General features: G+C 40.3%; 1 protein-coding gene and 1 long non-coding RNA gene across 2 annotated transcripts in view; one reads left to right on the forward strand and one right to left on the reverse strand.

Moving 5' to 3' along the window:
• Window positions 1-15,971, forward strand: part of rem2 (RAS (RAD and GEM)-like GTP binding 2) — a 36,769-nt gene extending 20,798 nt beyond the window's left edge. Inside the window, exons 4-5 of the mRNA XM_085438096.1 lie at window positions 738-915; window positions 14,303-15,971. Coding sequence (XP_085294222.1) covers window positions 738-915; window positions 14,303-14,631 — 507 coding nt within the window. The 3' untranslated portion in view covers window positions 14,632-15,971. The remainder of the gene's footprint in view (window positions 1-737; window positions 916-14,302) is intronic.
• On the reverse strand, window positions 731-9,530 carry LOC146688284 (uncharacterized). Its single transcript, XR_014916287.1, has 4 exons — window positions 9,423-9,530; window positions 8,623-8,713; window positions 5,646-5,828; window positions 731-951 (listed from the first exon to the last, which is right to left on the reverse strand). It is a non-coding gene; the product is annotated as an uncharacterized LOC146688284 (long non-coding RNA).
• Window positions 15,972-18,088: the final 2,117 nt, after the last annotated feature.

The raw sequence follows: 18,088 nt of genomic DNA on the forward strand, positions 1-18,088 counted from the left end.
GCCACAGACAGTTCAGTTTCCTTAATCTTGACTGTCTAATATCACTCACCCAACAATAGCTGTGTGACTGCTGCAACAGCAGAGAAGACATTATTTTGAAAGCATGCTAGACTGGCTCAGCAAGTGATCAGCTGGGAGGGACTGAGCCACGATTGCTTGCTGGACATGATTTTTTTCAGTCAGCTTGCCATGACCGATTTTGCACCCACGGACCACCTTCAGTCCAATGTAAACGCAGCCAGCTGAATCGAGAGGAAACGCAATAGAGGGCGAACATGGTCCCAGGCAGTTACAAGCTGCTGTTTCTGCAAGAGCCACTCGGGCTAATTGAGCCTCTGTGACAGGAAGCCCCGACGGGATGTTGGTGCTCACTTTTAAGAGGGTCAGGCAATTCAAAGTGAAGCGTGACAGGCACATAGTCAAGTTGAGCAAAGAACCCCTCTGAGTCCTCTCGTGGGACAGTGATAAAAATTTGAGTACTTGGAAATAGCATTGATGCCATTCCCATGGCTTTGAACAAACACACCAGCAGGCACTGGAGAGGCAATTTTAAAAAGCAGTTGAATAACAAATGATCAATTTGTTGGCGGAATGCAACACGATCTTCTGTAATGGTTAGTAGACACCTGACATTCCACACCTGCTCTGCTGTCACCTGATCTCTCTTTTTACGTGTGCACACCGGTCTGTTCCACCAAGGTGTTTGTATAATACATGTGTGTGTTTGCAATTCACAGGACCTCTCCACACTGCAGTGCGATGTGTGTATCCTGGTCTTCTCAGTGACAGACAGGCGAAGTTTTCACCGCACCGCCCAGCTCCGCCTCCTTCTCAGGGAGTCCCAGCCACAAACCCCAATCATCCTTGTGGGCAACAAGAGTGACCTAGTGCGGTCCCGTGAAATCAGCTCCGAGGGTAGGTAGAAGGATGGATGCTGGTGTGTAGTATAACCTGTATGTAAAAAAAGAAAGACCCATGATGAATTCTCACATTCTTCCCAGTAACCTCCCAGTCACCCCTGTACCAACTGTAACAGGGAGCAGATTTTTAGACTGCCTCAGTGCTGAAACTGTTAGCATGGGGTTGTGGTAATATGAATACACATTACTGCAATAACATTAGTGCCTTCTCTGGATTTTAAAAGAAGACACTTTCAACACATAACTAGAATTTTAGCTGTAATCATCAAGGGAAATGTAAAAAAAATGCATTTACACCAGTGCATTCATGATGACTCATTTATTATATTAGCAAAATCCAGGTGTATGGAGGGCCACAAGTGCCAACATGAATTAAATGAATACACAATTAAATAATTTATTAAATGTTTTAAATTATTTGAAAGCCCATGTAATTAATTATTTATCTATCTAATTAATTAATTAATTCCCATTTTTAATCATTAATGACACATTCAATTAATTATTTAATAATTTATTTTATTCATTTTGGCATCTGTGGACCTCCGTATTTTTGTGCTGCACTTTTTATTCATTTTATATTTAGTGATTAATCTAACTAAATCCCATCTTGGATACAAACGGAGAACCTAACATTGCATTCGCAGGGGAATGATGATTTAAAAATGCACGACAAACAAATTAATCAGACATTTTCCTGCAGTAGCTTCTCTCACAAAAGAAGTGTGTTCCAGAGGTTTACTGTTTTTATTGCGAGACTAAATCTGATTAAAGTTTAAAGCGTCAGTGGTGAGCGCAGACAAATATGCAATTCCTTTGAAAATGTACAAAGTCCTAACATCAGCGCTGCAAAAATCACAGAAGCCTTCTTTGTCATTGCTGTTTTCCAGTTTTTAAACCTTTAATCTCTGCAGTTGACATATCTGAGCGTGACGCAGCTGCCTAACTTTCCCATGGACTCTGCCTCATTTGTAATGTTTATCATGTACGGGCTTATTGGAAATGATGTTTCTGGGTGAATGACGCAAGAAAAGAAACAAATGAAAAATTGTAATGCACTCTCTTTGTCCACTTTCCTTTATTCCTCCCCAAATGTAACATCCTAAACACACAATAGGATCTGGTCAGTACCGATGCTTTCGGTGCTGGTTATAATAGATAAGAATGCCTAAAAGCCCAAAATGAAAATGTTTAGTTAATAGGCACACATTTTCCCCAGAGAATAGTGTGTGCTTTGTACAATTACTCATCAGTCCCTTCTGTTTACCCTCTTCTCTGCCTTGGCTCATCTGTCTCTCTCTGCACGCTGTTTTACCATAAATCTTCCTCAAGGCTGACATCATCTCAATTAGAAGCCGTCTTTGGGGATCTATCTTTGATCAGCAAAATCAATTTCTTCACTGTTTACAATATCCAGGGATTAATGCTCTGTGGTAGACAAAGTTCCCATGAGGAGATCTGTTGCTACAAACTGATGAGATGTTAATATGGAGTAACTATGAAAGCTGTTTACCCCAGTTGGCTTTTTAAAAAACAAAAATGTTGTATTATTCTACCGAACTCAATCAAAGTGGGCGTGATTAGGCTTTTTGAGAGTGATGAACAGAATGACTGTATAGTATAAAAATCAAATAAGAAAAGTTGACCAAACACAAGATTTCCTTGGTGGTTGATTACTCACCTCTATATACACAGGTAGCCAAATCAAGTCAAGAAACCATAATTTCATGTTATTTATTGAGTTAAAAAAGCAGCATAAATCCCACAGATCTTAGAGTTAACTTTTCTTTGCTAAACAACCCTGCTGGGCAGCGAGCTTCGCACGCTTTTGCATATTTTTGGCGTTCGGCACTGAAGTTAAATAAATTCAGTGAGGGAGAAACAAGCAATTCTACACTGAATTCATTTGGTGACAATCCACTGAACACAGATCAGACCACGGGCAGGTTATAATTTGGCTGGACTTTTATGGGTGAATTTTTATGAAGCTCTGCCAGGCAAACCCATTACCCGGATTTCATTAATGTTTCAAACAGGAGCTGGGTGAAGAGTGGTGGTAGCTGAAAAAAAAGAGAGAGAAAGAGTGACAGCCCAGTTTGACCTTGATCTAAATTTGTAATTGTGTCATATATGGCTGTGATCTTAAGCCTTCACTGTCATCTCTGCAGTTTCAATTTATATTCATTTATATATTTAACTCCGTGTCCCTCGGCGCTGCTTGATGTTTTGTTTTTTGTTTGTTTTCCAGAAGGCATATCTCTGATTGGATAATCTCCCTTTTACAGTGCACAGCTGCTCTTACAATCTTTACGTATGTTTGTCCTCATCATATATTCACAACTGGCTGCATTTACATCCACATATTAAACGTGCTAACAAGCAGACTCCCTCATCTCGCTCTATCTTCTCGCTGCTTGATGCCAGCGAGGCGGTTTCAAAGAGAGGGCTTTGATAAGAGGAACGGGAAGAAGAGGAGTGACGCAGGGAAGGGCAAATGTACGAGAATGCTGTGCGTATGAAAGAGAGCCTCAATTTGGGGTGATGTGTGAAATGCATAGTGGAGCGGCGCGTGCGCTGGGGAAGAGTGCGGCTTATTTTGCCCTTCAAAAGAACCACTCTGAGTTCTTACACAATCAGATTGGGCATATTTCAGCAGAGGTTATACTGTTTGTGCTACATCCATGTGCCAGTTTTGCCACACATCAATATTGTGAGTGTGCATCTCTAAAATTTTTGTTATTAGGTAGCATTCATTTAAAAATTACTAACGGCCTGCCAGTGTTATTGAATTCTGCACTTTTTTGACTATTCAGTCACAAAAGTTTTTAAAAGACCCCCACAAGCCGCTGCTGCTGGCTGTGACAGGCGTAAAAGCTAAATTGTCTCATTTGTAATCTGGACGAACTGTCATTGATCGGAGATCAGCTTCACTAGCAGATAAAATGAAAGCTTAAATTGTGAGTCTGAATCAAAGTCTGGACAGAGTGCATGTTAGCCCTTACTCGACTCAGCTTTTAATGCTAAAGCAATTTTGATGTGAACATCCAGTGACTTACTGTAATGTGGAATGATTGCTCGTCCTACCAAACTGTCCTAAAAAAGCCAACTCATCTCTGCAGCTCTACCATGCATTTACTTTTAACTCTTTGGATTGGTTTTATTACTGTAAATGTACATAGATCATTTAAGTGGAACCCAGTGAATAAATAAAACCTTTTCAAACCACTTATAATAAAGCTAGGCTAGATAACGTGTACTCATATCACATAACAACAGAGTCAAAGTAAATATGTGGACCCTGATATTATTTTAAGGACCTGTTGGGGACAAAAGAAAAAGTAAAGTAGGGCCATGAACATGTTTTAAATGAGATGCAAATGATATGCTGATGTGCTAGATAAATAACTTCATGATCTATAGATGGACAGACTCTTTCAAAACTTGAATATGTTTTTTGTCAGAAAAGTTTCATGCTTTTTTTCCTGAGTTCGGAAGTTTAACAAATACCCAGCAAACAGAAGCACTATGGCCACATCCACTTGGGGCCCATGCATGATGAGTGTGGGTCTGCTTGTGCTTATGCAGGCTCACAGTTCACCAACATCTGCACACAGGCATGTTTACTAGGTTTGTTTAAGGGATGTTGACACTGGTAAAATAAGATGAAAGGAATATTTTTGATTAAATATGGCAATGTACAATTAAAGACTTAGAGCAATCCAACTCTCTCATCTTCATGAGGGAATCTTCAAGTTCGGCACAAATTCTCTTGAGATTACAGTTTGTTGTAGTATCCACACTAAATGTATGGTTACTTATTTCTTCGATGCCTAAAACTCAAGAATTCATACACTAACCTATCTATTATAGCCAAAAGGTTAACAGTCAACATCACAGAGTTGAGCAAAATACATGGTCATGTCATGGTCATGGTTTACAGCTGGAAAAAGACAGAGTGCCCATTTTATGTTGAGAAGTAGTTGCTGCAAAAAGTGATGATCTTGGAGTTTGTTTATGTGTCAGGGTCAGGTAAAAGTAAAGACAAAGCTGTTGAGTTACTAGTCCAGAGCATATATATGTGCCATATTGCACAATGATATAAGTATTATTAATCAAGATTAATAGGCTGAGTATTGTGTACACATATTGGACTGTACTTGCTCACATAAAGAACCTAACGATCGGCACTATATCAGCACTGTGTTGTGTTTGTGCTTTGGTGTGAGAAGCAACAAGAATGTACCTACCTGTTGCTATAAGGTTTTATTGATGGGTTTGTTTTGGAGCATTTCTGACCCCTAGTGGCCAAAATATGATATTTGCTGCTTTAATATTAAAAAAACCATAAAGAAAGGGTTTGGGCAGGCAATAATAACAAAGCTTTGAGGATTGTTAGTTGGAAAACTGAATTTGATAAATCAATGTTAGATTTTTATCTGCAGTAATGTCAGACAATAATATGTCAACTACTGTGTGCTTTTAATGAAATTTGGTCAGAAACATGCATTTGGTGTATTTGCATTGTGATATATTTGAAATAACTACACTTATCCTTGGTTATAGATGTCTCTGTATACATCAATAAAATGCAGTGAATGAACAAAAGAGGAATCTAAATCAAATCAATATTTGGTGTGACCACACTGACTTCTTCTAGGTACACTTGCACACAGTGTTTGAAGGAACTTAGCTTGCAGGTTCTTCCAAACATCTGGGAGAACTAACCACAGATCTTCTGTAGATGTAGGCTTCCTCACATCCTTCTGTCTCTTCATATAATCCCAGACACACTCGATGATGTTCGGGGCCATACCATCACTTCCAGTACTTCCAGTACTTCCAGTACTTCTTTACGCTGAAGATATTTCTTAATGACCTAGTGGCTGTATGTTTGGGGTCGTTGTCCTGCTGCAGAAAACATTTGGGGTCAATAAACAATCATTAATTTTTCTGAAAGCATTCTTTGTTTAAAGCATTTTTCTCACCTGCCTAAAACGTTTGCACAGTACTGTACATAGTTATACATTAGATTAATTTATGGATTTAGGATTATCATAAATTTCTATAAAGGATATTGTTTTTGGCATGGTTTAAGTTTCAAGACACAGTAGGCTGTGCATTTCTTGTTTTCCTCAAGCTTTGTATAGTCAATCAAAATTAGTGGAAACACGGTTTAGGGGAAATTCTTGTTTGTTTTGGGGGGGGTTTGCTTTTTTTGCTGTGCAACTTAAATCAAGGCAGCAAGTGCAAAATGTGCACGCTGGCGCATGCTCGTTGCTGTCAACTCGTGTTGGCTCTCGGCTTCAGCGTACACTTGATGATGTGAGTAGAAAGAGGCGGTAGAGAGGGTAGGAATGAATAATGAGAGATGCCTATACTCAGCAGATTCTTTTGTCATAGAAAAACAACAACAACAAAAAAAAGGGGGGATTGTGGTCAGCGATATGCAAATGCTGCATCCATGTTCCCGGGGCGCATGACAACAATGTTCTCATGTTGTCTCTGGACAGGCCACGTGTACATTTTTTTGTTTTTTTTCTGACATGTGAACTTGACAGAGGCAGCTCTCCGACCTGCTTGCCTAGCCAACATCCTTCTAAAAGTACCTGAGGCCTTTCTGAGAGAGCTAAAGTCATAAAGTCTATTTATGGCATGTACAGTGACACTTTTATGCTGCTATGTCTCACCTACCCCCTCTTGCTACATCTCTCCCTGCCTCTCTATCCTCACCACCCAGTGATACACACACTGTCACTCTGGGAACATATTTATCATTTGCTCAATATGGTGTTGGTGTGGCCTTGCTCCTCAGGCCTTTGATTAATATGCACTCTGGCTCCGTTTGCTTAGTCGGCGTTCTTTCTGTCTTTCCCCTCCTGTCTCAGTCTGTCTCCTTCCCCTTCTCCTGCATGTTCACATCATCTGCCGTCTCGCATGTCGTTCCCTGTCGGGATCGCCTTCTTGCTTTATAAGTCACATTTCCTCCTTTTCATCACTGTTGTCTTTCTTCATCAGTCTTTTCTAATGGTCAGGATATAGGTAGAGAGCCCCATCCCTTGTCTCATCTCCTCACCATGTTTTCTCATCTTGGTTGCTTTCCTCTTTGCTCTCCCTTCTTTTTTCCCCTCTTTCATCTCCTTTCTGTTCTCCTTTCATCATTTTATTTCCTATTCGTTCCCTCCTACCTCCTCTGCTCTTGATATCTTTCTTGTCCTTGTCTCATCTCGTTGTCTCAGCTCCTCTCCATATTCTTCCTCCCACCTCTCTCCTTCTTACCTTCTGTCTTCATTTATTCTCATCATCTTTCTTGCTTTTCTACTCATCTCCTCTTAATTCCCTCATTTCCTTTCCTTTTCTCTTCTTCTGCTTTTCTCCTCCACTCGTTTCCTTTGTTTTGTTGCTTATTTTCCTGTCACCTCTTCACTTTTACTTTTGTCTGATCTCCTCCTGCTTTCGATCTGCTCCTTTGCTTCTGTTATCTCGTTTAATGCTCTTACCTCATCTTTCAATTCTCTCTTCTCCTTTTGCTTCATCCTCTCATGTTGTACCCCTCTCAGCCCTCTCCCCCTTCAATTCAATTTTGCAAGCTCCCTTTTAACAGGTTATTCAATCAGCTGTTGTAGGTATTAGTAAAAGTCCTGGTAATCTGGTCTGGGATTTGCTGTATTTCCTCTCTCTCTTACCTCACCCACTATTAGGTGACACTGCAGACGTTCAACAGCTGCTGTGTGCTTGGATTATTAGACCCAGATCAAATCTGGAGCTGTTTTTCCCTAGTGCAATACCCGTGTAACACTGGTGTGCATATGTTCATGCTCTGCAAAGGCAGCCACACCAAAACCAGACTGACAAGTTGCATTGGAATGGCCTTAATTTAAAATATAATATCATAATATAATGTAAGCATTATAGGATCAGTGTTTTGAACTCATTTTCAGGTACAAGTCCATATCAAAGAAATCAGACCAAACTCATCATCCAACTGAAAGCCCTGAAACTTTTGGAAGAAAACTTTAAGTCACCATGAGATGATCATATGTGACCACATAGAAGAATTCTGTTATTTTACAGTCTGGTTTTTGTTCTTCGTCTTGGAAACTTTATTAAATCTTTTGTCACCTACTTCTTTGCTTCACCTTCTTTGCTTTTTTTTGGGGGGGGGGGGGGGGGGGTTAGAAATGACTGAAAGATTAATAGGCTCTGTTTTGAGTTTTGTTCAAAAAAGAATGACTTCATATAGGGAAAAATATATATCACATGTGCAGGACACCTTAAACTAGTTTTTTAATTAAGCAGGCAGAACAAAATCGGGGCTATATCACAACATGAGGACTAAACCCCAATTCAACCAGACCCAAAACTGATCCGGAATTAAAACAGGACTACAACAGTTCAAAATCAGGACTACTGAGGACTTAACCAAGACAGAACCACAATCAGAACTAGATGATAGTAGCACTAAAAATCATCATAGACCTGCACTACACTTGTTTTTTTAATTCTACCAAAGTCCACTATTTAGATTGAGAAAAGTTTATATAATTATTTAGCCTTGTTGTGCAAACAAGCCTGCATAACTTAATAAATATAGAATTTGAAAAATAGCAAACCTAAAAAGAAACACTAGGTACGAGATACATGAGTACCTATGAGACGGTGATACTTTTGGTAAACGACCATTTGACTAACATGTGTGTCTCACCTGCTCTTGTTCATCTCTGTTCTGTCCTCGTTCTCCATCTCCCTCTCTGTTCCTCTCTCTCCCTCTCTGTTCCTCTCTCTCCCTCTTTGTGCTGACAATCATCAAATATACAGTTGAAACCAGATATTTATGTACTCTTCAGCTCAAAACACAAACACTTTTTTAATTGTAACATCAAATCAGACTAAATGTTTATTTTTTTAGATTGATAAATATAAAAAACATATTTGTTAACTTTAAGAGTAAAGAGAGAAACTATCTGTATTTCTTAATTGCAAATGGCACCAAATTGTATTCAAAACTGAGCCACACTTATGGAGCTCCACGATTCTTTTCCTGGTGTTTTGGTTGACATCTCTTGATTTTCCCATGTCAAAGAAACAGGCTCTGTGTTTTGCCTTATATGCATCCACAGCTGTGCCACCAATTTACTCACATGGACTCTACGAACCTATCAGAAGCTTCTTCAGCTCAGAATGGAATCGTCTGCAGTTTCTTATTAATTAACAAACTTAGTGTACATGTACTCCTAAATTTGATCAAAGTGATAAAAATAGACAGCTCTGTCTCTCTTTATTCTGACATTTAACTAATTCAAAAGATATTTCAATATTTATCTAAAACAAAAGTTTAATCTAAATTGATGTTGTACAGTAAAAATGTTTTATGTTTTCTCCCTAAAGTGTATGTAAATATCTGGTTACAAATGTGAATATCCTGCTGTGTACTGAAATACCTCTTGTTTTGCATAGAAATATACTGAACAACATACAAAGCATAATATATAAAATAACATTTACCTGAGTTTTTTCTTTGAAAGAAGCCTCTAATGTCCATTCTTATATTTCAGTACATAACTGAAACCGATTTAGTCGGGGAGGGTAAGAACTGAAAATATGAAATAAACACACGTAAGATAAGACTCTATAAAAAAAAAAAAGCATTTGTTCGGCTTTTCATTTCGCCATTTGTTGATTCACTTGAAGAGCGAGTAACGTAATATTGGTCAAGTGATCAGTTTGATATCAATCTTTCGTGATGCACCGTCATATTTACATTATTTGTACGGTACGAATGATTTGCTTTGGTACCTGCTCAAACTTAAGCTCTCCTTAGTATGGCTGGCTCCGTTTCTCCAACAGCGCACTCACAGGCAGCAGCTGCCCCGCCCCCTCGCTCAGTCGCTTAGTGCCTGAGCTTGGATCATACCAATATCGGGGGAATTCACGCACAGTCGTAAATTCCCACAGTGTGCACTATGTGCTTCGAATATTGTCTGTACTTTTTGTTTTATACAGTTGTCAGCCAGGCATCTAACTATGAAAAAATTACACTCCAAAAGACCCTGGACTTCTGACAAAACAACCCGGGCTTAAGCCCAGTAAGCCACCTCCACGCTCCGCCCCTGACGTGGGGTCAGGATGGTCATAAGAAAGGTAGTTGATCAGCCAGAAAATACACAGGAGGAACTTGTTGATGATCTGAAGGCAGATGGGACCACAGTCACAAAAAACACCACTGGCAACACACTACACCATTATTGGATTGTAATTTTGCAGCGCCTGCAAGGTCCTCCTGTTCAAGAAAGCACATGTACAGGACTGTCTTAAGTTTTCTAGTGAACATGTAAGTGATTCAGATAAAGTGCTACGTTGCAGATGAAAGTAAAATCAAGCCCTTTGGCACTGATGCAGCCTGCTATGTTTGGAGGAAGAGAAATGCTGAGGAGGACTTAAAGAACACCACCCCCTGCCCTACAGCACAAGTACCCCCACAGTCAAGCATGGAGGTGGAAACATTATGCTTTGGGTGTGTTTTTCCTGCTAACGGTACAGGATGACTTCACCGCATTGAGGGGCCAAGGGACAGGGCAGTGTCCATAAAATGTTCCCTCAGCTGGAACACTGATGACGGGTCGTGGATCGATCTTCTAGTATGATGAAGACCCAAATATTTATTTTACTAAATGATATGAAACTCAGTTTATACCTTTTATGTAAGTTTTTTTCTGGATTTTTGGTTGATATTCTGTCTCCCTCCCCCTTTAAAATAAAATTACCATAAAAATTAGACACTGCTCATTTCTTTGTATGAGAGCAAATGTAAAAATTCAGCAGGGGATAAAATAATTAGCTCCCCCACTGTACTGCTAGAATGGTGGCTCATTTTAATCATTGCCAAAGTTTCAAATAATGACATTAGCATATTTTTAAGTAAAAAAGAGAGCATATCTAGTCATCTCAAGTACACAGCTATTTTAGGAAAAGGTCCCATAAACCTACACTATAATGCCAAACATATTTGCTTGTCTGCTTTCACATGCATATCAGCTTGAGGGAGATGCTATGCTTAATGCATAGGGTTTAATATGATGTCACCCTATGATGTATGATGTCATGTTTATGGACATTTTTGACCATTCTTCCAGAAGCACATTTCTAAAGTCAGACATGGATGTTGGACGAGAAGGCCTGGTTTGCAGACTCCGCTCTAATTCATCCTAAAGGTGTTCTATGAGGTTGAGGTCAAGACTCAACCTGCAGGCCAGTCAAGTTCTTCATACCAAACCTGCTCATGTTTTTATGACCCTTGCTTTATTTATGAACTGATTTGCACTCATGTTGGAACAGAAAGGAGCCACTTACAAAGTTGGGAGCATGAAATGTCACACTAAGAGTTCCTTTCACTGAAACTAAGAGGCTGAGCACAACTCCAGAAAAACAACCCCTTGCCATAATCTCCCTGTGCTTCAAGCTTTACACTCGGCACAATCAGTCAGACAAGTACTGTTCTTCTGGCAACCGCCAAACCCAGACTCATTCATGGGCCATGCAGACAGAGAAGCGTAATTCGTCACTCGAGAGAACACGCCTCCACTGGTCCAGTGGCCGCATGCTTTACACGCAGTGGTGCTTGGTGATGTAAGGCTTGGATGTGGCCACTGAAACCCATTCTATCAAGCTCTCTATGCACTGTTGTTGAGCTAATGTGAAAGCAGCATGAAGTTTGCAGGTCTGTAGCATCTGCTCTGCAATTTTACGTGGCCTATGACTTTGTGGCTGAGCTGCTGTTGTTCCCAATCTCTTTCACTGCGTTACACCACTAACAGCTGGCTATGGAATAGTGAGGAAATTTCATGACTGGACTTGTTACACAGGTCACATCCTGTCATGGTACTATGCTGGAATTCACAGAACTCCTGAGAACAACCCATTCTTTCCCAAATGTTTCTGATTTTATATACCTGTGGCCATAGAAGTGATCGAAACACCTGAATTCAATTATTTGGATGGCTGAGTGAATACTTTTGGCAATACAGTGTACTACTCAGAGCATCAGTTTGTGAGTGGAACCCAGTCAGAACGTAAAGAGGTGACCTTTAGATATGGCCTGTCTTTGTCTGCACCTCGTTAAACCAGCACGTTACAGGCGAAGAGGAGAGAAGCAGTTTACAATAAAACAAAAGAGAACTATTTTGAACTGTGAACCAAACAGAGCCATTGTAATAGAGTCTGAGATTTAAGAAATACCTGGGGATATTACCTAAAGATGGAACACACATCGTGCATTAAACATAAGCTAAGGATAAGTGAAAAAAATGGAATGCACATTTATGTAATTATGCAATTATTGGTCTAAAAAAAAAGCTATAAATCTTTTATTGTTCAGAAATATTCCAATTAGAGTTCATTGTAACGTGCATTTAATAGAAGAATCAGAACTACTCAGGAGAGCCTCAGTCACTCTGGCACATTTAATATAAAATTACATAATTGAAAGGTTCAGCTTATCTGAATTTGCTTTACTTTTTGTGCTGTTTTCCATCCATTGTGAGTAGACAATTGAGTTTTTATCAGCACTTCATCTGAGTATTATTGTGCTCTTGACATCATTTTTTCTAAACTAATACTCTAAAATGTCCTCACAAAACCCAAACATAATTGTTCTACAGCTGTGACCTCTTCCCGCTGCCGTCATTTTAAGTTCCTGCGGTGTATTTCTAAAAACAGTTATTGTGAGTGCCAATAATACACTTAAAAGACCTTTCCAGCGCGTGGCTGCTTGTGAGCTCTCAGATTTTAGCTCTGTGCAGAGCAGGAGTAAAAGCTAAAGCACAGTTGAGGGAGAGCAGTGGTTGTGCCATTTGAGTTAACAAAGAAAGCCATTTGTTGTAGAATGATCTGTATCTGTCAGCTTTCCTTATCACTGTGGCTTGTTTGGCCAGGGACAGACGGGCGCTTTTAGCTGATATCCTGAGCCTTGTCAACAACATGCTTAGTCACCTGTCCTTATTCACGAGAGTCACACTGAGATAGAAAGCATTTCCCTGCTGCCAAGAGATTTGAGCTTATACAGCCCAGGCCACATTTAACCCCATCTTGGCTCAACTGTCTCACTGTGTCCTTGTGGACTCACCTGTGAATGCTGATTTTACAAATGCACAATAATCAGGGCCTTGTGGTAGAATTAAGATTCCTTAGTTTTGTGGTGCTGTAAGAGGCAGATAAAATTACAAATAAGAAATGCGCATTTCTTGATAAAAAACAACATTTGTAAATGATAGAGAGGTGTTTGTACTGCAAGTTTCTTATTGTACTAATTTATTTCAGCTGCATCACAGTGTTTCATCCATTGTCATGAAGTTGCATCTGTTCGTATATGATGACTTCATACTTCATAGTATTTTTGTAGAATTTGGGAAAAGCAACATAACCCTAACCCCAGGTTGGCTTACTTTTCTTCCGAGTCTTTTAACAGTAACACACAACCTCCATAGGTGGTTGGAGGCTGCTCATGCAGAAGTAAACTATGGTGGCCCTGAGAGTTCAAACGCACTGCAACTTTAGAAAAATCAGCAAGTAGTAGAATGGCAAAAACTCACAAAATACAGTGGAAGTGTTTTTGGGGAGTGAGTAACAACAGAACAGCTTTTGGAAGTGACAGAAAGGGAAACATGCGAATGATATCACTGAGACACGTTTAAAAGAAGCCAACGATGTGTCTGTGTGAGGGGGGAAAATATGCAGGTAATGTGTGTTTTAAATGCATTATTCTTATAACACTGCAGAGCCATGCTTTCTAGTAGCCATTTTGTCACATTATTGTTGCCTCAAAGAAGCTTCAACTTTGTTTTTTTCTATTTCCATAGTGTTTTCTATGCTTTTGAAACATTTCTTCTTTGTGTTGCAGTGCTTTTGAACTCTGTGGGCCACCCTGGTAAGCCACATCAGGACACGTGACAGGAAATAATTTGATTTCTAGTCTCAATGTTCATGAATGAGAAATATAATGTTGTTTTTAAACGCATAAAATAGCGCAGTCTAAAACCCACCACAATTCCCCTTCCTCTTTTATTTCTCTGTTACTGCCGTAGCTTTCAGGCACAGTTTCAGAAGCACATTACACGGGGGAGAGTCCAATCCTCCCATCTCACACAGCCGGTCACGATTTTCTGTGAAAGGACTTCCAAACACTTAGAAAGCTAATAGAGATTTCAAAACTGCAGTGAGTGAGCTCTCAAGTACTACCTCGTGGTGATACACATCACACGGCAGCTGGGCTGTTTTCACAATCCAGTGTCCGTAAATTTCAAACTGCTGCCTCTAAATGCCATCTACAGCTGACATTATGTAGATCCTTAGTTATAAAATGCTTCCCAAATGTCTCTGTTTCCAACCAGAGGCCCAGTCCAGCGCCATGATGTTTGACTGCCTCTACTTGGAGCTCTCTGCCTCCTTAGAACACGGCACCAGTGAGCTGCTGGAGGCGGCAGTGCGGACCGCGAGGGGAGACTGCGTGGGCCCCGGATGGACGGACGGTGACCCCGGTGCTGGCCGCAGGGAGAGCCTGACGAGCCGGGCCAAGCGCTTCCTGGCTGGTCTCGTGCCCCGATCGTACGGCCGAGACAGGGACCGGGATCGAGGCCGCTACAGGGAGATGAGCCGCCACAGGGGCAGCAAAATCCTTCGGCAGAAGTCCCGCTCCTGTCATGACCTCAGTGCACTGTGACACACACCCACACACATAAATGCAGGCAAATAGACACACTCAACATGAACACAGACATACACCAAATTGAAAGACATGGAGGTGGGTGGGGGGCTAAAAGACTGAGGAGTAAAAGGAGATCGAGTTGGAGGGACAACATGAAAAGGACTGGAGCAGGCTCACGGGAATGGGAAAATTAGAGAGGTGTAAGGAGAGAAATTTAGCCGCCGAAGAGGAAGGTCAGGGGAGGAGAAAGTGGGAGAAAACAATGAACAGATAGCCCGAAACTCATTTCGGGAGAACAAAAAATCAACGATAAGGAGGTGAGCTCCATTTGTTGCTCTGGCTTGGGTGAGTCAGTGAGCACTCGCTACCTGATGAGAGCCGGCGAGGGAAGATTAGCATGAGAGTTGGATCAAACTGGCGATTTGACGCTTAATGTCACGAAATGAGAAACAGACTGGGGTCACAAATAAACACACACCCAAGTAGCACGCACTGATAACGTAGAGACTGATAGCAATCTAATGTATACCTGTTATAGACCCTGTTTTATAGCATGCAGAGTAGACGATTTAAGACATGATCCTGTAGGTTTTACAGTTACACGATTCTGTACCTCAGTGGCCAATAGCTAATGCACAATCTAGCTAGTGTCTCTAGCAACGCCATCTCAAAGGCAAGACTATTTATAAAAGTGCTCCATCTCCACGCATCTTTGGCCACTTTCCACACTGCATCCACTGTTCTGTCCCCATATTGATTTAAAGTAGTGTTTGATGATACTGCCTGTGGCACATGTTCATTTGAGACTTTTATACACGGTTTAAAACGTCAGCACCCAAGCCATAACTTTGCTGAACGCACCACGAGTGATCAGCACAAAGAACCCTTTACTGGAGGATGTGAAGCAAAGGAGAAAAGGTCAAGACGGCTGTAAGGACTAAGCCGTTGGCAGGGATAACCAGACTGAACTCTTCTTCAATCGAAGCTGAGTCACAGAACACTGAGATACTCTCGAAGCGCAGGGGGACAAAACAAGAAAACCTAATCTACCTGTGGCTGTTTGATGTATTCCTTCTCTTCCCTTTTTTACCCACCGGCATCATTATTATGATGAATGATGATGATTCTTATAATCATTATTATTAATGTTATTATTATTATTATTATGTGTGTTTCGACTGAATTCTGTGGGGGCTGGCCACACAGGTGACCCAGAAAAGAACGTTCTGGAAACGTTGTTCTGATATCTCATCAAGCGTGGGGGCGTCACTGACACTTCCTCACTTGTTTGTCATCGTCAACTGAGCACTCTCGTCTTTACCACTGAGAATAAATAAAGATTTCTTTGACATCCAGTCCGAGTGTCTCGTCAGTTTTTTAAGACGCCACTAGAAAACGAGCGCCTCATTACAGCTGTCAGTCACACTGAGGGATGGTGTAATAAACCATCAGATGACTCGCAGGTATTCTGGACAGACTGGGAGATGGATTCTCAGGACACTGGCTCCATTTAGGGCTAGCAGCAAAAAAGATGCTGCCTCATCATTGTGCGCCTGTAACAAAATCTTAGGTTAAAAATAGATCGGAGGAAGGAATATGAACCAAGGCTTAGCAATATGAACTGCCTGAACTCCACCATATATACAGAACACTTGTAATTTGTGTGAAGTGATAAATTACCTGCTTAATGATGAGAGTGCAAAAAACAAATCCTTCTATAGCACTCACTCCTAGCCTTTTCAGTCTTACAAACCTGTGCAGTATCTTGCAGATCAACTGAAGTACCCCTTTGTTCCCACAGCCCTCTGCTCTGAATATGCTCATTTAAAGTGATGTTATATTGATTTTATTAATATGAAAGTGAATATCGTTACAATTTTTGTAGTTTTGTAGTTGAGTTAGTAGATAAACAAAAGCACACCATTTGCCTTTAGTTTAACCATTGTTTTTAGCACTATATAGGCTATCTGTAGCTTTGAGCTAATTACTTTAAGTCTTGCTAAATGTAACTCGTGCAAACTGTGTCGCTAACTGTGGATAAAACATCAGCGCTTAAGGTCAAAGACCTCAATCAAGTCAGCTGAAGCCAGATGTGTGACTCAATAAATACATTAGCTTACTGCTAATACAAAGGAGTTAAGTTTTGTTGTTTTGTGGAACTTTTCTTCAAGTGTGCAGATATTTGGACATTTTAACCATTATTCCAAGCTACATATCTATTCCTTATTTTTAACTGTGTCTCTGTAACTAAGGATTTTAAACAGGTTCGGCTAATACAGCTATGTCCAAACTGCCATATATATATATATATATATATATATATATATATATATATATATGTATTAGGGGTGCAACGATACACAAAATTCACGGTTCGGTTCGATACTTTGGTGTCACGGTTCGATATTTTTTCGATACAAAAAAAATGTTCATGCCTTTTTAATTTGTCATTTATTAAAATTATAAATATATATTTTAACTCAAAAATACAGTTTTTAAATTTAACCCTAACCCTTGTGCGTGTTTTTTATTTTGACAGCGAATGCGCACCTGCGGACCACTTATGTGCAGCCCTGGTTATTTAGCTCGTCATATTGCAGCCACAGAAATTATTTTGTCCATGAAACCATAAAGCTGCACTTTCTTTTTGCCTTATAGTCTCATTTGTCATAACTTCTCCGTTTTGTGGTAAGCTTTTCTTTGGCTGTCACTTCTTCACCCTGACCTGTCTTATTTGGCTCAGCAGAACTAAAATATATATTTGTCTGTGAAGGTTCTCAGTCATCCAGGTCATCGTAGTCAAATATAAATCCTGCTGCTTTTACACACGCACTCACATAAGCTCAGCGATTCTCTGCGCGATCAACCTCTCACATGTTTAAGCTGCGGGAGATTTCACTTGTCATGTTTGCATAGTAAGCTAACGATTAATAAGACGATGTCAGAGGAATTGGTGCGTAAATTATCATCACTCACAGATCAGTGCTGTCGCTCTCTATACACAGTTCGCACGATTGCAAAGTGAAAGCAAAAAAACAAGCGCAAATTCAAACGCGATTTCAATATGTCACATATTGACAGTGGCTCACCGATGCCAATGACATAATTACCCAGCTACATTTCTGAAAGAATGCAAAAGCATTGACATATATTTTTCCTTCTTACAATAGCCCGACGGGCAGGGAAGAGATAGATTTTGGTAGCCCGACTGAAAAAATCGCTAGCCCCAGGACGTCAGGCTAGCGATATTGCAAGCCCTGTATCTGATTGAGGAATCATGCATCTTTGGAAAAGAGAGTTTATTACAGAGAAATATAAAGCTGCACTTTCTTTTTGCCTTATAGTCTGATTTGTCATAACTTTTCCGTTTTGTGGTAAGCTTTTCTTTGGCTGTCACTTCTTCACCCTGACCTGTCTTATTTGGCTCAGCAGAACTGAAATATATATCCTGCTACTTTTACACACACACGGT

Source organism: Copadichromis virginalis, linkage group LG18 (genome assembly GCF_057382275.1).
Source record: "Copadichromis virginalis isolate Kocher_CV1m ecotype Utaka linkage group LG18, C_Virginalis_male_GT1.1, whole genome shotgun sequence".
NCBI classification, from domain to species: domain Eukaryota; kingdom Metazoa; phylum Chordata; class Actinopteri; order Cichliformes; family Cichlidae; genus Copadichromis; species Copadichromis virginalis.